The 23550-nt window shown below is 38.8% G+C and overlaps 1 protein-coding gene across 8 annotated transcripts in view; it reads left to right on the plus strand.

The window, feature by feature from the left end:
• Nucleotides 1–11740, plus strand: part of ARMC3 (armadillo repeat containing 3) — a 273044-nt gene extending 261304 nt beyond the window's left edge. For all 8 annotated transcript variants that reach the window (XM_063611069.1, XM_055296749.2, XM_055296750.2 and 5 more), the window contains 3 exons: nt 3800–4000; nt 6052–6214; nt 10480–11740. In XM_063611069.1, the coding sequence (XP_063467139.1) occupies nt 3800–4000; nt 6052–6214; nt 10480–10689 (574 nt within the window). In that variant the 3' untranslated portion in view covers nt 10690–11740. The remainder of the gene's footprint in view (nt 1–3799; nt 4001–6051; nt 6215–10479) is intronic.
• Nucleotides 11741–23550: the final 11810 nt, after the last annotated feature.

The raw sequence follows: 23550 nt of genomic DNA on the forward strand, positions 1-23550 counted from the left end.
GGACCCTCAAGTCGAATTGCCCCAGTACCATTTGTTAAAAAGACCATCCTTCTTCCATTGAATTGCTTTTGCACCTTTGTCAAAAATCAGTTGAGCATATTTTTTTTGGTTTCTATTTCTGCATCCTCAGTTCTGTTACATCCATCCATATGTCTATCCCTCTACTAGTACCACTCTGTCTGAATTACTGTAGCTATATAGTAAGCCTTACTATCAAGTACAGTGATTCTTCCCACTCTATTTTTCTTTGTCAAGATTGATGTAGCTATCTTAAAATCCGTGCCTTTTCATATAAATTCTAGAATAAGATTTTCTATTATATGTCTAGAAAAAACCGCTGGGATATTGATAGGAATTGCATTAAAACCAGAGATCATTCTGGGGGAGAACTGACATCTTTAATAGTTACATCTTCAAATCCATGAACACAGTACGTCTCATCATTTATCTAAGTCTTCTTTGATTGCTTTTCTTAGCATTTTTAATATCCAGCACACAGATCATGTAGGAATTCAACATGTTTTGCAAAGTTTATCTGTAAGTATTTTATTTGGAGCAATTGTAAATGCTTCAAACAGTTTTTTGGTTTTAGTTTTGATTTGCACATGTTCCTTGTTACTTGCTATGTGAAACACAATTGGTTTTTGTGTGTTGATCTTATATCCCGACCCTTTGATGAACTCATTTATAGTAGTTTTTTTTTTTTTGAGAATTCCTTGGGAGTTTCTACATAGACAGTCATGTCATCTGCTTTGTGTTTAGTTTTCAAGAGTTTGATTTTGATGTATCTGAGAGTAGATTTCTTTGGGTTTACCTTATTGGCATTCACTGAAATTCCTGACTGTGTGGATTTATGTTTTCAACCAAATTGAGGGAGCCATCTCAGCCTTTCCTTCTTTATTCAATGTGTTTTTTCTATACTGTACCCTTTCTCTTCTCTGTCTGGGACTTTGATGACACCAATCTTAGACCTTTTTAATTGTACCACAGGTCCCTGAGCGTCTGTCAATTGTTTTTTTCAATCTTTTGTTTTCTATCCAGGCACTGTGGCTCAAACCTGTAATCACAGCATTTTGGGAGGCCAAGGCAGGAGTTTTGCTTGAGCTCAGGAGTTGGAGACAAGCCTGGGCAACATAGTGAGACCTTGTCTTTACAAAAAAATAAAAAATAAAATTAGCTAAGCATGGTGGCACACACCTGTACTCCCAGCTACTCAGGAGGCTGAGGTCGGAGGATCACTTGAGCACTGGAAGTTTGAGGCTACAGTGAGAAGTGGTGGCAGCCAGTGCACCCCAGCCTGGGCAACAAGTGAAACCCTGTCTCAAAAACAAACAAACAAACAATAACAACAACAACAATTTTGTTCTCTGTGTTGTTCAGATTGGATGATTTTTATTGTTCTATCTTCAAGTTCATTGGCTAGTTCCTCTTTTATCTTCATTATGCTGTTAAACCCATTTAGGGAGTTACGGTCTTTTAAACTTTTAATTATGTATTTCTGAGTTCCAAAATTATATATTTATGTCTTCTATTTATTCTAAGACTTTTAAACTTCTATTCATTTCAAGAGTATTTGATCTTACTTCTTGAAGCATTTTTAAAGTCTTTGTGTAATCAACATCTGTGTCATCTAGGCAGTGGTGTCTATTGATTGTCTTTTCCTATATGAGTTGAGATTTTCTTGGTTCTTCATATAATGAGTAACTTTAGATTATAATAAGTTATAAGTCCTATGGGTCTTATTTATGGGTTGTATTTACATTCTAAGAATATTCCTTTTGGGTATGTTTTAGCAGGCAATTGACTAAGTTGAGTTCAGGCTTCCAATTCCAACCAGGCTTCTGTGGATTGTCATTCCTATGTCAGTTGAATTTTCAAAGTCTTTGCAGTGCTATTTGGATTGGTTCTGCATGTATGGCAACCAGTATCCACTTTGGGACTTGGATGGCAGTCTATCCAGTAGTTCAGTTTTCACAGTCTATGTATGTGCTGTTCAGGGTCAAGCCATGTATGCACAACTCAGGATAAGCCTAGGAATTTATAAATAATTTTATGGGGTTGCTTTTCTGAGCTCCTTCTTTTCCATAATCTTCCTTGCCTTTTCTGATTCTTTGGGGGCTTCCCTTTAGGTCCTCCAGCCAGAAAACTTTATTTGTCTTGATCTACTGCACTCTTGCCATGACTGCACCCATATCTACAGCCAAATAGCAGAAGGTCTGAGGTAGTATAAAGCAATTTTAGGCTCTTATAGGATCCTAGTGCCACCAGTGCCACCACTGTCACAGGATTCCTTGTGGGCTTAGAATGCACAAGAATGAAGAAAAATAGAAAGAACAAAAATTAAAACTGGGGCTTTCCTTTATTCTTTTTCTTCCTCTCAAGAGGGCATCTTCTTGAGCTTCTCTGTCTGTGCTGATGTTCACTTCCAGTTGCTGGGCTAAGTTTATTTCAGCATGGGGAATTGTGGAATTCAACAGAAGGATAAACCATCATCAGTAGAATATCAATTCAAATTTTATTCTTCTCTGCTCTTCCTGTTGCTATTTACTTTTCAGAGTCCTCAAATAGCTGTTGCATGCATCCTGTCAAGCTTTTGTGACTGTATTCAATGGGACAGACAGGGTGAAGTATGCTTACTCCACATTACCTGGAATAAGAACCCATGCTATTGTTTTTGTTTGACTCATTAATTAGAGAGGGAACCAGTAAGATGTTCATACTGGTTCAAAGAACTGTTGAGGTAGAAGGTATTTCCATCCAATTTAACTAAGGAATAGTAGAAAAAGATTGCTGAGTTACATGCCAAATTGATTAACATCCTATAGGACAATAAACTGTAACCTTTGAGAGTATCTTTTTCATTGGACAGGAATTATTTGCATCTCTACATGTTAAAATATACATGCTAACTAGTAATTCTCTAAGGCTAAAACTTTTAATTAAAATTTCATTTTTATTAAGTACTAAACTAAGTACATTTCTCTAGATAAACCTTGGATGAGTCTTTGTTCTTGTACGTCATGGAGATTACATGCCATTCTTATTCTGTAGGGTTTGTTTTTTTTTTTTTGCTTTATTTCCTTGTTTTGAATAATTTTTCTTAAAAATAGCAATCCAAATTATTCCTGCAGAAGGTCTTAACTGAAGTAAGAGATGATGTAGCTGGCTTAGACTCTCTGAGAAGGCAACCCAATTGTTTCCAATTCAATAAATATGTATTACATACATACTACTATGTGCCAGACACCTTGCTAGGCAATTGTGCAGAAGACCAATATATGATTTTCATAATATACATCAATCACACAATGTTCTCTTGAAAATTAGTTTGTCTTGCCTAATATAGACTCTGTAAAATTCTCCAATTGTCATTGAGAATGAAAATTTGAAAACTTTATGTATGTATAAAATACAGTCATTCCTCAGTATCTATGGGGAATTGGTTTCATGAAGCCCTATAGATACAAAAATCCATGCATACTCTAGAACCACAATCAGCTCTGTGGAACCCACATATATGAAAAGTCAGCTGTCTGTATCTGTGGGTTTTACATAGCACAAATACTGTATTTTCAGTCACATTTGATTGTGGAATGCAGAACCCATGGATAAGAAGGGCCAACTGTATTTACTGAAAAAAAATCCACATATAAGTGGATCCACACAGTTCAATCTCGTGTTGCTCAAGGGTTCACTGTACCTTTTTTCTGTGATACTCTTCTCAGAAATGCAAGAGCATTTGTTTGTTCATTTGTTTAGCAGAAGATGTCATTTTGATTGCCCTTGTTTACTTTCAAAGGAAAAGCAGAGGAAAAAAAGAAGAGGAAAAAGTGAAAGAGGAGGAAGAGGTTATGGCGGTACCAAAATTTGTTGGTGAAGGAAGCTCTGACAAAGAATGGTGTCCTCCCTCTGACCCTGATTTCTCTATGTATGTGTATGAGGTGACCAAATCAATACTGCCCATAACCAATATTAAGGAACAGATTAAGGATCTTGCAAAGTAAGTTGTCTATGTATATATGTGTTTTTAATTTCTGCAAAAATTTTAGTGTCATATACATTTTAGCCATGTTTTAGACAAATACGCCATAAATAAAATTGAAGCTTACAGCACTCTGACTCTGACGTAGAAACACAATGAATTGGAAAAGTCCTCAATTTCTATTTAGGTCATATGTTCACTTAGAATCAGAGATAGGAGCTGGAAATTGCTTCAAGAAAAATGCCTGTTATTTTCTTCAGCTAGACCATGAAAAGCATCTTTCAATGTGATCCTGCAGAAGTTATGAATGAATCAAAAGTTTGAAAATTAAATCATCCCTTAGGTGGATGGGGTGTTCATAAGTTAAAGGAATCCTACTGTGAATTATTTGTAAACTGATAAATTTTCTAATACAAATGTCCAATGTCTCTTTTTCTGATCCGTTTCTGATATTTCGTGTTTCACGTTACTCTAAGTGGGGTGTGAGCATTCTAAACAATGGCTGCTTAGGCAGGCTCAGGGCTCTGTATAAGCCAGTGAAGTTGTCTTCTTCATTAGAGTGTTTAATTACACCAGGTAAAGGCTGGAATTGGACTCGGTAGCTGTAAGGGGTTAGGAATCACCAGAAGTGAGGTCAGGCTTCGTGACTGACACCACTCAGTCGGTAAGCTGCTGGCTTGTGCAACAGCTGCGGTCTCCGTGGGAACTTGCATCTCCTCCAAATAGCAGTGAGTTGCTATCATGAAACCTGGATGTGACAACTGCAAGTAACACAGCTGCCAGATCACTGACTTTTTGTCAGCCAGAACTGGAAGAGAACATTTTTGGCTGCTGAAGTATTCCTGATGTCCTTGAGAAGTGATGGCTCAAGCGGAACTCTGTCTTGGCTTATTTGAACATTTGTCAAATCTCTTCATGCTTTGTTCCTATCAGTAACACTTTTCATCATTCTCAAATAATTGTCTTTTTTTAACCTGAGCCCACATCAAAATACAGAGAGAGGCAGAGATATGTCCCCATGGCTCTGGTCCTTGGCATTCAGTAGAGTACCCCTGGCTTTGTGGAACTGCAGTCAGTTCAACAGCTTTCTCCCCAACTCTTTCTCTCTCTCTCTCTTTTTTTTCTTTTTTTAAATCATTGTTCTTCTTTGCTTGGTTTCTCATGCAGCAAGAGGAATTTCTTTAAAATTCGTAATTTGGGCCAGGCACGCTAGCGCATGCTTGTAATCCCAGTGCTTTGGGAGGCCAAGACGGGAAGATTTACTGAAGCCAGGAGTTTGAGACCAGCCTGGGCAACATAGTGAGACTCTCATCTCTCTTTATAAATACAAATTAAAAACTAAAATTGCAATTCTGCCTTTACTCCAAGAATGTAGTGGTCTTCATAGACAAAGGGTATAGCAGGTGTGTTTACTGACTTCTTCAGTGAGAGCCTAATATTAGGAGAAATCCACAAGCAAAGTATACCACGTTTATCCTGCCTTGCCCGCAGATCTGTGACTTTATTTTTCTTTTTGCCTCTTCCTCTTCTTCCTTGCTCCTGACTTCAGTGTTAAGTCATACCATGTCTTTCTCTAAATTAAAATAAATTTTTAAAGAAAAAATAAAAATATAAAACTTGAAAATGTTTGTAAATCTAATGGGAAAATTTTCTGTGTGTTTGTCTTTCTCTGAGTTTAAATTCCTTGAAAGAAGAACGGTGTGCTACTTCAACTCCTTCCTTGGATTTCAGATTAAAATATTTAAAAATACTTTTCAAGACTAAGATAAAATTTTAAAACTGCATTGATATTTAGTGTTATATTGATTTTATCTTGTGATAAGTATTGGGAAAAATTAGCGCCCATTTTCTCCTTCAAATTGAATGAAATTGCTGGAATTTCCGTTTATATATGATGGCTTGCATACAGTAAGCATGCTAACCTATTTATGGTTAGTACTTTCTCAGAAATAAAGCACAATAAAAATCATAGCAAATGTCATTTTTACATGTATATTTACACGTAATTACACTCAAAGCATCCTGAGTTATTAAAATTGACTGATTTGATCTCAATGTAATTGACACAGGTATGTGGCAGAAAAAATGGGTGGTAAGATTCCAAAAGAGAAACTGCCTGATTTCAGCTGGGAACTTCACATAAGTGAACTGAAATTTCAACTTAAATGCAATGTTATACCGATTGGACATGTCAAAAAAGGAATCTTCTACCATCGAGCTTTGCTGTTCAAGGTATGTAAGGTATTTTGCCTCATTTGCCATTAAGTAAAAATGCTTTGTCTTTATCATATGGGAGTAGTCCAGTTGCTAACATTTAACTGGATATTATTAATTCTACCATTTAGATTTATTTATATCTGACATATAAGTGTATATATACATATATACAAGCATACACCTACATATATATGAATATATACATGCATACACACACATACCTGCCTATATAGTCACCAGACTACTAGAAGCATATTTATTCAATCGTGACCATACACCTACTATGGCGAGGGCCTCTGCTAGGGCCTGAGAGTACAGAGATACTAAAATGACAGTCCCTGCACTCCAGGGGTACCTAAACCAGACTTGCAGCTTCCAAAGTAAAGTCAGGGAAAATTCCAGAAAAAGAGCTGATATATAACCCAAGTATGAGAGGCTGCATAGGCTTTCCTCAAGTAAAGAAGGAAAACAAGCGTATTCTAAACAGAGAAAACATCTTATGCAAAATAATACAGGTATGAGAATCAGTGGTCTATTTGAGGAAGGTAGAACAGTTTGTGTGCATGAGGAAAAGAGGAGGGGTGAATGCTAGATCATAACGCATCATGTAATTTTGGGCATTATTACCCTAAAATATAACAGTAGCCACTGAAAGTATTCAAGGGGGTAATATCATTTTGAAACACTATTCAGGCAACAGAACGGGGAATGAATTAGAGCAGGGGCAAGACTAGAGACAAGAAAACCAGTTAGAAGGTGACCGAGCAAGAAGTGTGGTTGATCCATACTAAATCCTGACATGTAGATGTGGAAGAGCCAATGAATTTAGAGGACATAATCGAAAGGAGTTGGTGACTGCCTAGGCGTGGTGCGAGAGAGTACATGAGGAGAACAAAATGATTTCTGGGCTCTGAGTGGGGCAGCTGGTAATGATGGCATTATTCCCTGAAATGGGGACATCAGAGAAGGATCAGGTTGAAGAGAGGGGGTGATCTTTTGCTCCATCATATCCAGTGTCTGGCATATCATAGAAGCTGGGAAAATGTGAACTACAGACTAAATGCATAAATTTCCTACCCTTTCCCAAATACTTATAAACATCATTGTATTCACATGCATCTTACCTCCAGTTCCAAGCTAATTCTATTATCTAAGTGCCAGCCTTTCCTATTCCTTTGGATTGCCTGCTGTATCAATTCTTCCTTCTCTCCTGTCTTAACTCTCTTCTCTCTCTTAGCTATTTTCCCCTTTAAAATCTAAACATGCTTAAGTCTGCAGTATATAAAGAGAAAATATAAAGCTTTTATCATAATAGCTACAATTACTACCTTAAATCCTATTACCGTGACTAATGTCATTTTGAACTATATGCCAGGGATATGATAACTATAATTGTGAAGAGTTTCAAAAATGCCAAATATAGAAATGACTACCCTTACTTTAAAGGTGAGCAAACTGATACCTGGAGAAATAATTTTACCCAAGGTCAACCATAGGTGGAGCTGAAATTTGAGCCCATGCCTACCTGAATAAAATACCTACCACACTGCTTCTACCCATAGATAATTCCCATTCCTAGTCAAAATTCTGAGTCATCTTAGCTCCTTGTCATTCTTTGGCACACCTCTCATTTTTGTCCTAACTCACGGCCATCTGGCTTTTGCTCCCACTCTCTCAATAAGGACCTTAGTAATCTCCCTATTGTCTGCCTTGCTTAACAGATCAAAGAATTGGAGAATACCTCCAGGTCTCTCTTAAATATTGGGGTTCCTCAAGGTTCTGACCCAGACACTCTTCTGTTCTCCCTTTATGTACTTCGCAGGGTGAGGTTTTCCTTCATATGGCCTTAAATACTACCTAAACACCTAAAATCTACAGATTATTTCCTTCATCCTTCAAACCTCCCCTGATTCCAGATCTATGTATGTGGTTAATAGCCAGCTAGCTGTATATGAGTGTCTCATAGGCACTGTATTTTCAAGTTGAGCTACTATAACAAAATACCATAGACTGGAAGATTAAACAGCAGTCATTTATTTCTCATAGTTCTGGAGGCTGAGAAGTCCAAGATCAGAGTGCTGGCAGATTCAGTGTCTAGTGAGGGCTCCCTTCCTGGTTTGCAGACAGCCACCTTCCTGCCATATCCTCAAATGGCAGAGAAAAGGCTCCCATTGTATCCTCACATGGTGGAGAGCAAGCATGCTCTCCTGTCTCTTATTATAGGGACACTAATCCCATCGTGGAGTCTACCCTCATGACCTCATCTAAACCTAATCTCCTTCCAAAGACCCCCACCTCCAAATACCATCACATTAGGGATTAGGGCTTCAACATATGAATTTGGGGGAGTATACAAACATTCAGTTCATAGCAGGCATCTTAAGCTCATTATGCCAAACAGAATTACCCTCACATCTCAACTGAGTCATACAATTAATTACCCAGAAACCTCCCACCATTGAAATTCTGAACACCAATACTCACTGATAAAATATCTTATCCTTCCCCTCCTCCTAAATCCTTCAGTCCTTCTATATATACTCTTTATCTCCCTTATTTTCTTCCAGTTGTTTGGCCTGTTTGGCTTTACTTTCTTCCCTAAGCAGGACAGACAAATAGACCACAGACCTAATAATTCACTCACTCACTAATTTCCCCCATTCCCTCTCTTCCCGTCCTTCCACCCTCTGCCTTGCCAACCAGGCCTTGTTCTGATTGTCTGTCCTTTTCACTCATACACGCCACCTACAGGCCACTCCTCTATAGGCCACCCTTTCCCAGCTCCTAGTGGCAGGCTTTTTCCTATTTCCTTCAGCTACTGGGCCCCACATCTGCCATTTGCCAAGTGCTTCCATCTGCACTGCTCCCCTCTAAGCAGGTGACCTTGTGTCCCGCTTCACAAACAAAACAGGGAGTTTCAGATGGGAATTCCTTCACCTCAGTCAGCAGCAGTTATTACCCTGACATTAAAAACTCAGACTCCAGAGACAGATGCCCTGGCTTTCACTTTCCGTCACCACATACCATGACCTTGGGAAAATTATGAGACCTCAGTTTTACCCTCTATAAAATGGGGAAAACAATAGCATCTATTCCACCGGGTTGGTTGTTTTGATGATTTACAAGGCTTTGACACGGAGTGTTACTTTTGGAAACATCTTATAATTATATATTTATTTTTGTCTCTCTGCCCCACTGAACTATGAGTGTCATACATTCAGATACTGTTTGTGTTACAGTTGATTCTTTACCGGTAGGTCTATATAGAATGTAAGGCTCTAGAAATGATAACCATGTCTTAATCATCATGGTCCTCCCAAGACACAGTGACCTGGTGCAGTCATTATATTGTCAGTAATCAATAAATTAATATATACATATATAGGGTACTAAAACAACACAATTCCTGCCTTCTGGTGCTATGTAGTATTAACTGAGTATGTAGCCTTGCCACTGCTTTAAGCACTGGACAGATAATTGACTTCATCTTCCTAACACCTTATGAAGAAAGTACTGTTGCTCCCCTCATTTCTCAGATGAAGCCACGGAAGCCCAGAGATGCCAAGTCCCTTGCTGTGGTGCACGGCTAGTCGGTCTCAGGTCTGGGCTACAATCCAGACCCAGGCAGGCTGAGCCAGCTCTCCTGTTCACTATAAAGTGGCTGAGTAGTCTCCAGATTAGAGATACTTTGTTTTAATAACCTCAAAATCAGGAATCATCAGAGGACAAATTGAAGAGACAATTTCCAAGGAACCTAAGCAGTCTCTGGTGAGGTGGCAGCAAGGAGCCCTAGGACCAGGCACCCACAGTTCTGCCTCTCCTGCCCCATGGCACGCAGAATAGTTTAGCTGGAAAGAGCCCCCACCCCAGGGTGATGCCTCCATTCAGTCTCACTGCATTTCACAGCCAAGGAGAGCCCAGAAGTTTGGAAAGATGGATAGATGCACTAGTGCCAAGAGTGCACAGAATAGCTTTTTTCCAACCACCTTCCCCATCTGATACAATAGTGTTACTACCTGGAAAAGGTCACTTCCCAGCAGGACCTACACAGAGATTTTGCATCTACAGAATCTTGAGTGAATTTATCACATTTGATAGAGGGAATTTATCACATTTGATTGGCCCCTATACCAATAGTCCACATCTTTCAGCCTCCTATCGAAACATTTCTTTGCAAGACTTGTGTATTTCACCTTCAATCAAGGTGGGCAATTACAAATAGGATATTCCCCACCCCTCTCCCACATCACCCTTGACTGAGCTCTTGTTTTCTCCTGCAGGCTCTGGCGGATAGAATTGGCATTGGTTGCTCCCTAGTTCGTGGAGAGTACGGTAGAGCGTGGAATGAAGTCATGCTGCAGAATGAATCTCGGAAGGGGGTGATTGGGGGCCTCCCCACTCCTGAGATGTATGTGGTTGACCTCATGTTCCATCCAGGTGGACTGATGAAGTTAAGAAGTCGAGAGGCTGATCTTTACAGATTCCTTTAAGCCATCAGACGAACACAAGAGAGGCTCAAACAAGAAATTCATTGTGTACACTCTCTAAGACATTCACCAAATTGATTTTATCTCTTTAAATAAAAACTTTAAAGTATTAGAAATGTTTTCTCTGCATAGGAATTAGGAAACTTGGAGTGAACTTTGCTGTGCTTCTGATTTCAGGCTTTTGGCAAGAGTTCTGTCTTATTAGATCATTTTCTGCTCACTGACCGTCACATAAAGCTGATTGTTGTCAAAATTCATCCAGCCCACTGTGTCCTGAGGAGCGTCTCTGTCATTTAGGAATCACATGTAGCGCTCAGCTGCTGCACCCAGGACAACACTGTGGCCTCATGACTGTCATCTTTCTTGCCCAGAATGTTTCAGGCATGCTCAGTTAAGCCAACTAAGTGAATTTTTAGTATTTGCAGTCACCTTGTCTCAGTTTCATTTAAGATTTTGATAGTTTAGATAGAATAAACACAGATCTGTTTGAGCATTACAAATTCCTTTCTGAAAATTTTTGTTTCTATTTTTAAAAATTAATCATTAAAAACACTTTAATATAGTGAATTAAGAATATTTCTAAAGTATATTTCCATAAAATGTTTTTGTTTTCATCTTGTCTGTGTTAGCTTGGAAACAGACCTTCAGCTAAAAACAATTCTGATTTGCTCTTCCACATTTTAATGCTGGGCCATTAATATATTATTTTCAATTTATAGAACTAAAAAATTTTTATTTTTTGGAAAATTTTGAAGCATAAAGGTAGAGCAAATCTTTGCTGAGGAATTGTTTTTTAGTATTGAGCACAAAATGGGGAGTAAATTCACATTTCAAATGATAAGACAAAAACTACTAATGTGGTGAATCTCATGAAGTATATATTGCCTAGTCACGCTTAAAGTCCAGTATTGACCTGTATAGTCATTTTCGTAGAAGACGTTTTAAAGTGAATTTGATTTTAGAAATTAAAGCTAAGATTATTTTGTATTAATTTGTAATTTCAAAGAATATAATTCCTATTTCAGAATAAATTTCTTTATTTCTGGTGTGGTAATTATATTTGTGTGGTAATTATATTTATCATAGAATTTTATGAAATTAGAGTGTGGATTATAGGATACAAACCTATTTGTAGGTTTTTCCCCTGCATTTTCAAGTCTGTTTTGATCCAGAAAGTATTTAAAGTGGATTACAAAGATCCATGGGATATAAGAAGGAAAAAAAATAAATGAAATACAGGCATAAGTGTGGGAAAGCCCAAAAAAGCAGGAATAAGATTTGGATCCAAAGATTAGAATTCACAAAAATGCAGTGCATTTGTTAGAGATGAATGGAAATTTGACTCTATACTCACTGGCAGCCAGTGTGAGGGGAAATGTTATTTATCCATTATGTGATTTACACTAGGATCTGCTAGATAAAAGCACAGACCAGTTTCTCAGGTGGAACAAATATCAGGGGAATTTCTCTTTGGTAGATTCATAGAGATGGCAAAATGTAATATGGAAAATAACATCGTCAAAAACCAACCTCCTAGTAAGTTCTGAAAAGAAGGCCCCAACATCAAAGTGGAATTAGGCAAACGTTCTATGCAGAGCCACTAGGATAGGGCCCGGGTATACACCACTTTTTAAAATCTGGTGCATGCCAAAGATCTTTTTTTTTAATCTTTGAGACAATTCTGTACAATGTCTCTTTCAACTAGCTTCTAGATAATTACTGAACAGAGATAGTTTAAATTTAATTCTCATACAGGTTTTCAAAGTTCATTTCTTCTGTTTTACTTGGTTTAAATGTAGAGCCATAAAATTTAATAATCAGCCAATTATATAAAGACAATACATTTGCAATGGCAACAAAAGTTATAAAATACATAGAAATAAATTTAACAAGAACTATGCAAGAAAAACTACAGAATTTTAATGAGACTTGAATAAATGGAGATGTCCTTTCCAGGAACAGCATGCTCTTTGATGGGAAATTCAGTAGTAAAAAGATTTCAGTCGCCCATATTAATATCTAAAATTAGTATAATTTCTATTAGAATCCCAACACATTTCTTTTCTGAAATTGACAAACAGCAAAATTTATTTAGAAGAATGAATGTGTATAAAAACTAAGAATATTTGGAAATAGAAAAATACAGAGGAATTGTCTCACTTATCAGAACATGTATTACAAAGCAATAAAAATCAAATTAGTATGGTACAGGCATAAAAATTAAAAAAATTAAGACTCCAGACACAAATCCATACATATAGGTAGGATTTAGCATTGTTAAAAGTAGCTTTTTTGCCCAGTGGAAAAATGATAGCCTATTCAGTAACTGGTTGGGGAAAAATTATTATCTTGAGAAGGGAGATTCTATTTATGCCAGAAAAACTAGAAGTCATAAAAGAACATATATGACAAGTTTGGCTACATAAAACTCTTAAATTCCTGTCAGCAAAATACACTGTAAGCAAAATTATTGACAGGGAGAAAAAACAGCATATTTAACAAGCAAAATGTTAACATTCTCAATAAGCAAAGATCTTCTAAAAATCAATAAGAAAAAGACAATACACTTGGAAAATAGACAGAGATGACGGCACTTTTCTATAGGGGTAATAATCCTCAGATCTCAGTGGCTTAGGTCTTTTATCACATTACATATCAAACATAGGTCAATAGTGGGAGCTCGGTTCCACACAGTCATTCAAGAACCCAGGCTGACAGAAGTTCCTCCATTTTGTACCTGCACCATCTGGAATACAGGATCTCCTCAGCTGCTACAGCGAGAGGGAAAAGTGCTAAGGATATCCTTCAGGAATTATATGCTTTGGCCTGGAATAATGCGTAATTTGGTCAGAACTAGACCCAAACCATATGGGGTAATATCTGAAACTACAGAGATTTTAGTCAGAATCCTGGGTGTCCCTTAAAACCCTGGCAACTGTTGTGGTTGTGACATTTCAAGACAATTTATATAAAGTAACTTGTAGTTGTTCTGTCAGATCCAAAATCCAGAGTTTTATTTCTGGAGATCAAAAAACTTCATTAAAATTAATAACTAACTTTTAAAAATAGCTGTTAATTAAATGGAAAATGGACATTTAAATAAAATCCGTTTCACAAGCTTTGATCTTTAAGCAAGCATCATAAACGAGAATTCAAGTTTGCACTGTGCTTTTCATAAGTACACATCAAATGTGTTTAATACTTTTAATAAATACACATCAAATGTATTATTTCCTTGCCAAAGAAGCAGGACTTCATCCATGAAAAATACTTTTCCAGAAGCTCAAAATAACGTGTAAGATCAAATGGATTATTATTATTATTTTGAGGCAGGGTCACTCTGTCATGCAGGCTGGAATGCAGTGGCACAGTCATAACTCATTGCAGCCTCAACCTCCCAGGGCTCAGGTGATCCTCCCATCTCATAAGTAATTATGGTTTTTGTCATTACTTTTAATGGCAAGTAACTTGTTTCTCAGCAAGATGTCTCTTACAGTATTCCCCTGCCAAAGTTGGCAATCTGGAGATGAGGAATGGGGTTTCAAGAGATGGTGCATTTTTCCTTAGAACTGTCTAGAGAGAGAGGCTGTATTTACATGCTCCTTTTTTGTTTGTTTGTTTGTTTTTTGAGACAGAGTCTCACTCTGTTGCCCAGGCTGGAGTGCAGTGGTGCCATCTCGATTCACTGCAACCTCCACCTCCCGGGTTCAAGCTATTCTCCTGCCTCAGCCTCTCGAGTAACTAGGATTACAGGTGCCTGCCACCACACCCAGCTAATTTTTATATTTTTAATAGAGATGGGGTTTTGCCATGTTGGCCAGGCTGGTCTCGAACTCCTGACCTCAGGTGATCCGCCCACCTTGGCCTCCCAAAGCACCGGGATTACAGGTGTGAGCCACCACACCCGGCCACTGTTTGTTTTTAAACTCAACTGAATACAGGGGTAGGATGAACTTACTAAACACTATATGGAAAAATATCACTGTTCTTGGTATATTCTAGGAGCAATACAATAGTGTCAAGTCACTTATTTAGAGATTAATATTTAAAAGTCCTATTCTTTATTTAAAATTACCTGAGTAGTATTATATAGATCACTAGCAAAACTTTGCTTAGGTTTATCATTTTAAAGCCATGAATATAATTAGTTTAATAATAAAAGTGGACTTCGTTTCCAAGGACAATCATCAAAGTGTCAGGTGGGAATATATTAATATAGTGAATTCAAATAAAGTTCTTGTGGAACTCACACAGTACAAGAGACCTGTAGGATCTACCAATAAATAAACCATGAATTGCAATTTAAAAAATAAAAAGCATTGTTGGAAAAGGTAAGGAAATTTTCGTGTGGTGATTTTACTTATAAATTCAATAAGCCTTTATTATTGAGAATTAATATAATAGCAGGGATAAAAAATTCAGTAAGTCTTTATTATTGAGAAGCAATATAATAGCACCTCTTTAGAATCAGAGCTGAGCTTAAGTTCTGTCTCTCACTTTTTCTAGCCGTGTGACCTTGAGAAAATTACTTAACCTCTCTCCCTCAGTTTAGCCTTCTGGAAAGTAAGGAAAAATAATAGCAAATATTTATATATTGTTTATGATGTGCCAGAGGCTGTTCTTTGTAGTTTCAACTCTTGGAGTAATCCTGTGATGCACAGGTAGGACTACCTACGGTTAACAAGTGAGAAAACCCAGGCACAGAGAGGTTAAGTAATTTACCCAAGATTGTCCAGCTAGTAAGTGTCAAAGCTTTCAATTTAAACATAGTTTGGCTTCAGAGGCCATGCTTCCAACCTATATGTCTCATAAAGCCGTTGTAAGGGTGAAATAAGACCATGCATATAAATGAAAGATAGGGGGTGGCATATGTATTTGTATACGTGAGTGCACGTGTGTGTGTGTGTGTGTGTGTATGTAGCTCTCTATGCACACATAATGTTCTGTTCTGTTTGCCTTTAGCATGTTTTAAGGGAATTCCTCATTCTTCAAGCATTTGTCTCTCTCTTTAGATCCCTCTATAGGGCCAGAGAGTAAATATTTTAGGTTTCGCAGGCCATTCCATCTCTGCTGCAGCCACTCAACTGTGCTATTGCAGCACAAAAACAGCCATAGATAATACCTAACCAATGAAACTGTATCTACTAAAACAGGTGGGGGGCCAGATTGGCTCATGGACCATAGTTGGTCAACCCTTGCTTTAGATGATAAGCATTTTGAGGATATGGACAAGGAAAGGCTTCACTTTGCTTAGTATAATCCCTGGGCACCTTGACTAAGTATTCAGGGGAGACTCACCCTGGCATTTGCCTTTCCTGGTTTCTCTGGGCTCTAAGATGGATCTGCTTGATGTTATTCCAATGGATGCCAACACAGATGCCTTATTTTTCAATAGGATGAGGACAGATGTGACCAATCTACATAAGAAAATAAACCTCCTATCTTCTATACTTCTGTCAAGAACTGCGAAGGGTCTGAAATTTTATCCTACTTGCAAGCTAACTGCCAATTTTATTGCTGCTGGAATAAGACATGAGATATCTGGATCAGAGACAAAGGATTTTATTCCTCACAGCACAGCAAGCAGCATGAGCCAGGCTATTTGTGTCAAATCTCCTTGCTTTCAAGTCTCATGCAGAAAACATGGATAGACCCAGATGGATGCCTACCAATGCAGTGGTTTGTGTTACAGAAGAACTCTGAGCTTAGAAAACCCAAATCCTTTATAATCAGGAGCAAGGGCTGGGCGCAGTGGCTCACACCTATAATCCCAGCACTTTGGGAGGCTGAGACTGGCAGATCTCCTGAGGTTGAAAGTTCAAGATCAGCCTGACCAACATGAAGAAACCCTGTCTCTACTAAAAATACAAAATTAGCCAGCCGTAGTGGCGCATGCTTGTAATCCCAGCTATGCAGGAGGCTGAGGCAGGGGAATTGTTTGAACCTGGGAGGCGGAGGTTGCAGTGAGCTGAGATTGCACTCCAGCCTGGGCAACAAGAGCGAAATTCTGTCTCAAAAAAAAAAAGAGTATAATGAGCAGCAAGAGAAACACTATATTATTTTCCAAGGCTATTCACCAACACCCTTGAAAAGACAATCTGGAACAAAGGTCAATCAGGAAGATGTGCAGAATGAGGGAGACCCATGAAGCATTGTCTCCCAATAGCTTCATCAATTCTTAAGTCTTTATGGAATCTCTCAAATGTAAAATAGAGACGATTCATACACAGTTATGTGAACTTACCCTAGCCAGTATCCCTATAATATGTATAAATATAGATATTCACATGTTTTATACAGATATATAATATAAAAGCTTATTATATATGTATATTATTTATAATTACATTAAAAAGGTCACAATAGATTGGCCTCATAAGTCATTAAGGCCAATTTTCTTTTCTGGCAACCCCCAAGGAATATTTGTGAAAAAGTATGGTGATTATCTGCTATATCATACTATATTGCCCTACTAATCTTTTATCTGCAAGTTCAAGTCCAAATTCAGATCAAGTCTTACTTTCTTCCCTAAGCTTCTCCTGATGCCTTATGCTCTACTGGTGACCTTCTATCATAGCATCTTTGGCACTCATTTTGCATTTTTTCATATGCTTACTGCCTGGGGTTGCTGTTTTCTTAATGCACATATACGTGATATCATGGTTAGAAGCATGCAGATCTTTGGAGTCAGAGAGGCTCGGGTTGGAGTGTCCTACTTATACCATTCTTAGCTGTGGGATCTTTAGCAAATGTCTTGGTTTCTACATCTCTAAAATGGGGATGTAATAATAGTAGCCACTTCATAAGGTTGCTCTCAGAAGTAAATAAGTCCATGTACAGTACTGAACATAATGTAAAAAATAAAATCAGATCCAGTTAGAATGTTAAGAGTTTATCCTGCATACAAAAGAATAGTTCACAAACTGGGAGACCTCAATGTCTCAATTTTACAGCAGTAACAGTGCAGTTCATAGAGCACAAAGGAGGAAGCATTTTGGTGTTTTTCATGATTGGCTGTCATATAGTCTTTATTAAGGCAAACCAAACTGTTTAAGCTGATTTATTGATAGGTTATTGGTTGAATTTCACTGAATCAGGCTGATAAAGACAAAAAGCTTACATTTGTGTTATGTTTACCTTTATGGTGAAAGGTTTGGGAAAATTAGGATGACTTAAGTTTTGTTTACACAGCTACGGGCAGCTGGGCTTTGGGTCTACCTAAACTGTGGCCTCCATTTTTATTTTGCTTTAACAATTGTAAGCATTTGATAACTATTAGCTATTATGCTTTGATCTCTCCTGATGAGATGGAAAGGAATTTTATGTTGGGCATACACCTTACTATCAAGAGCTCCTTGCAAAGGGATAACTTGAATAATATTTGCTGACTATCTGAATGCCTTAAACTAACTGATCTTAAAGACTAAAATGGAATTCTAATTCATTTTTATTTTCTTTTGGATATTTTTGAAAGTAGTTGGGTGGTAAAGAAAATCACTCCTATTTCTGATTAGGTACTGATTTCCTTTGGCCTTTCAGTGTAGCAAATATGATGACCACATGGTTACTTTTTTTTTTTTTTTTTGAGACAGGGTCTCACCCTGTTGCCCAGACTGGAATGCACTGGCGCCATCTTGGCTCACTGCTACCTCCACCTCCCAGGCTCAAGCGATTCTTCTGCCTCAGCCTCCCGAGTAGCTGGAATTACAGGCGCACACCACTACCACCCAGCTAATTTTTGTATTCTTAGTAGAGATGGGGTTTCACCATATTGCCAGGCTGGTCTTGAATTCCTGACCGCAAATGATCCACCCGCCTCGGCCTCCCAAGGTGCTGGGATTACAGGTGTGAGTCACGGTGCCTGGCATCACACCATTACTTTTGAATTTGTAGAATAGAATGTCAAAATGCAGAAATTCTGTCTTTGGAGCTGTCTGAAATCACTCCCCATCACCAACACCTTTGCTACCTGTGTGTGAGTGTTTCATTAAGAGAGGATACAGCATTACTTCCTATGGTTATATGACTCAGTATTGCTGCTTGGTGGACAGAGCTTGCCTGTGATTTTGAATGCCTCCCCTTGCATACTGGCATACTTATTACCTTTTCTTGTTTCGTTTTCGAAACAGAATCTCACTCTGTCACCCAGGATGGAGTACAGTGGCACAATCTTGGATCACTGCAACCTCTGCCTCCTGGGCTCAAGTGATTCTCCTGCCTCAGCCTTCCAAGTAGCTGGGACTACAGGCATCCACCACCATGCCAGGCTAATTTTTGTATATTTAGCAGAGACGGGGTTTCGCCATGTTGGCCAGGCTGGTCTCGAACTCCTGACCTCAGGTGATCCACCCGCCTCGGCCTCCCAAAGTGCTGGGATTACAGGTGTGAGCCACCGCACCTGGCCTTATCACCTTTTAAACTATGGCTGTTTGTGTAGTTAAGATGACTTGGGCTCTTGTTAACCTGCTAACAATGTATAAGGCTCCATATAGGGTAAGATCTTTCTTCCCACCAGAACTTGAAAAGGAGCAGGCTCCCATTTTGACAAGTCCCCAGTGAGCAGCATCTGCTTTAGGTATATTTCAGTCACAAACGTCTGGGTCTGACCTCAGAGCGATGAGCTAAGAGTCATTAATTTCCTTTTCCAGCTCAAAGGTATCAGCCCCCAAATGCTGCAGACAGTCAGGCTCTGATTATCTTGAGAAAGTCCCAGTTTGTTTTACACAAGAACAGCTGGCATACAAATGGAATCAAGCACTTTTAAGTAGTCGTTAATCATACTGATGAGAACAGCTGAAGCAAACAGTGGCCTCTGTAAGTACTCAGATATCTGACATACAAATCGAGTGATAGTCCAATTAGTTTATTTATAGGTTCCTTTCTTTGAAAAATATGAGTTTGTGTCTAGCTGTCCTTTTGATTCTACAGTCTTTGCTTTTAGAAAAACTTTGAAAAGCCCAGATGAATGCATTTATATGTGTTATCAAGTCATTTATCTGCTAACTCATTGATAGTCATTATCTGCATACACAATTTTCTAGCTCTGTGATTTCATTTATTTAGCTTTCCAGAAAATTGTTTTATTAAAAGTCTGATTTTATTAATACAAATAAGAGAGAGAGATAAATATGCTAGTTCCATAGACTGTTATAGGACAGAAAGCTTAGCTTATTTTTCTTCTATGCAATTATTTGCTCCTTTGAGGATTAGAATGAAAAGAAAAATTAACTGTTGAATGAGGAGATTTTCTTTATGCAGTTATTATTTTCCTTAGCTAAATAAGATAATAATAGAATAAATAATAAAAAGGGAGCAATGAATTGCCAGCAACAGACTTCAGAGTCCCACTCAGAAGTAACAATATGAAACCTATCCTAGCTGGCTTTAAAGAGCATCACAAAACTTAACAACAGTAAAACTCTCACCATGCCTGAGAGCCATGATTACTAGCTATGTAAACATTACTGCTGAGTTAAAAACATTTACAGGATCATTAAAACGCCCCTTTTCAAACATGTTCCTTACAAAACAAATGTCCTGAGACTCAAGTTTGCTGTGTCTGATGCTGCTAAACCATTACATTCAGAGAATGTTCTCACTAATATGAAATCCCCAGAAAGGAAATCAAGAAACAAGAAAAGTCTTGGTAAATCTCTTAATATCAACCATCTGATTTCTTTTAGGCTTAGCTTTAGCCTCACCATCAAGTTTTTGGCATAGTTGTAAACTGCTAAGTTTCCACTCTTCAAAGGCCCCAAAATGCAGGCGGGGTGAGAGTAGGGGAATGGGTTCCCCCCAGGAATCACAGTCCACAGCTTTAAAGTAAATCATTGCAGGAGAGAAGCCAGTTCTTGCCCTCAGCCTGTCGCTGGTTGAGTTTCAGAGCCCTCAGAGTCAGAAACATGGGAGAGAACGCATGGAGAGTAGGTCCACCACGGGCATGTTCTGTTAGTTTTCATGTGCAGTTGACGTCTTTCAAAGACACCATGCAGAAGGGATACAAAAGCCTGTAGAGCTCAGATAAGAGCTAGGAACTGCCAGAGAGAAGGTCAGAATGGATCTTAGCAGGTGTTCTGACAGAGAGGAAACGTTTCCTCTAACCTTTTAGATTCTGTAATTGGGGGCCTGTGAATTAAACTGACAGAAAACAGATTAGCAAAAGACAGACTTAATCATGTACTTATGGGAGTTCACAGAAAAGTGTCACTCAAAGAGATGGTTAGAATTCGTGGCTTCTATACTGTCTTAACTGGGGAAGAGGAGGGAGAAAAGGGCACTTAGGGAAAACAAATGACTTTTTGGAAAGATATATAGGCCCTTAGGAGATATGATCGTTTGGTCACAATGGTTGTTTAGGTGTGGTGCTGACTTTTAGCCTCTGGTGATGAGTCAGTCTTCTCTGTTTGCTTCCAGGAAGAGAATTTAAGATAATTGAATTCTTTTGAGTTATCTTGGGAGGCTCTACTTTTAGACAGATTTCAGGAACTCAAATGCTTCTGCTCAAAATAATTTATATGCCACAATAGCATATTCTGGGCCCTTTCATCCTCTCCAAATTATTCCCCCAGGTCAAGTGTACTTGGAAATCTCTGCTCAGATTAAGGTCTCAATATCTACACTTAACCTTAAATATGGGATTGTTCTTTAAAACAAAATTGGAGCCATTGTTAATGGGTGAACATATATATATGGCAATTAGCCAGGTGCAGTGGCTTATGCCTATAATCCCAGCACTTTGGGAGCAGAGGTGGGAGGATATCTTGAGTTCAGGAATTTGAGACCAGTATGGGCAAAACAGTGAGACCCCTTCTCTACAAATGATTTTAAAAAAAATATTAGCCAGGTGTGATGATGCACACCTGTAAGTTCCAGCTACTTGGAGCCTGAGGCAGGGGAATTGCTTGAGCCCAGTAAGTCAAGGCTGCAGTGAGCCATGAGCATGCCACAGCACTCAGCCTGAGTACCAGAATAAGACCCTATCTCATAAAAAAGACAATTAAAAATACATGAAATAAATTGTCTAGAAAATTTGAGACCCGGCCAGGCACAGTGCCTCATGCCTGTAATCCCAGCACTTTGGGAGACCGAGGCAGGCGGATCAGCTGAGGTCAGGAGTTCAAGACCAGCCTGACCAACATGGTGAAACCCAACTCTACTAAAAAGACAAAAAATTAGCTGGGCGTGGTGGCGCATGCCTGTAGTCCCAGCTACTTGGGAGGCTGAGACAGGAGAATCACTTGAACCAGGGAGGCGGAGATTGCAGTGAGCTGAGATTGCACCACCGTACTCCAGCCTGGGCAACAAGGGCAAAGCTCCATCTCAAAAAAAGAAAGAAAAGAAAAGAAAAGAAAAGAAAAGAAAAGAAAAGAAAGAAAGAAAGAAAGAAAGAAAGAAAGAAAGAAAGAAAAAGAAAAAGGAAAGGAAAGGAAAGGAAAGGAAAGGAAAGGAAAGGAAAGGAAAGGAAAAGAAAAGAAAAGAAAAGAAAAGAAAAGAAAAGAAAAGAAAAGAAAAGAAAAGAAAAGAAAGGAAAATTTGAGCCGGGCACGGTGGCTCACGCCTGTAATCCCAGCGCTTTGGGAGGCTGAGGCGGGCAGATCACGAGGTCAGGAGATCAAGACCATCCTGGCTAACATTGCGAAACCCCGTCTCTACTAAAAATACAAAAAACTTAGCCGGGCGTGGTGGCAGGCACCTGTAGTCCCAGCTACTCGGGAGGCTGAGGCAGGAGAATGGCGTGAACCCGGGAGGCGGAGCTTGCGGTGAGCCGAGATTGCACCACTGCATTCCAGCCTGGGCAACAGAGTGAGACTCCATCTCAAAAAAAAAAAAAAGAAAAGAAAAGAAAATTTGAGACCCATGTTGTACTAAATGACTTGGCTGCAAGATGCCATCAGCTTGAAGGTTTTGTCACTCCAGTTTTGCTGTTTGCAAAACAATGAAATGAACAGTTTTGGGGACACAATTAAGTTGGTTGTCCCACCTCCTTGCCTTTATGTTCTTATGCCACTGGAATAAGCACTAAAATCCTTGGGACTTGAAGATATTTAGATGATGGGTTCCCTTTGGGCACCAGTACCCAGTGGCATGCTATTGCTATTCTTGGGACTTGGCAATATGGTTTTCACAAGGAATAATAACTGAATCATCTCCTTCCAAGCTACAGAACAACTCACTCCCTAGACTCGTACATAATTACAGATGTAAATTGTTAGTACATTATAATTAGCATGACACCCGGAAAGATACTTAAAATAAACTTTAAAAAAAAACTGCTACATATAGATGTGAGCAAAATCAGAAAAGACCCTCCACAAGCACCATGGTTGGGGGCAGGATGTGCAGTGGTTTTCAGCTGACATGCCAGCCGAGAACAACCCAGTTCAGATCCTAGCTCTGCTACTAAATGAGTGGCCTCAGACAAGTCACTCCCTGGCCCTAGTTTCTTTGCCTGGAAAACGGCAATGACGATAGCTCCCTCCTCATGTGGTTGTTTGAGAAGTAAGTGGATGAATGAACATAAAGCAGTGGAAACGGTTCCTGACACAGAGGTTGCCCCTGATGAGCATCATCCATTCTCAGTCCATCCATGCCATTCCCCAGTTAGACAGAGCAGGGACGGAACTTGGCACCAACCCCACTAATATATTTCTTCCATATATACCTGCTGACCACGAGGCCTTGCAAACTATGTGAGAAAACTAAGATAAGCAGCATTCCACCATACATCTTACCCAAGGGAGTTAACCTCAATCACTTGCATGCATGCAGGACCAGGAGAATAACTGATCCTGACTCTTTGCCTTATTATACTACTAAAATCCCCACCCCAGGAGGGGCTGATGTGCCATTTTTTGATCATGCAAT

The sequence above is a fragment of the Symphalangus syndactylus genome, chromosome 10 (genome assembly GCF_028878055.3).
Source record: "Symphalangus syndactylus isolate Jambi chromosome 10, NHGRI_mSymSyn1-v2.1_pri, whole genome shotgun sequence".
Classification (NCBI taxonomy): domain Eukaryota; kingdom Metazoa; phylum Chordata; class Mammalia; order Primates; family Hylobatidae; genus Symphalangus; species Symphalangus syndactylus.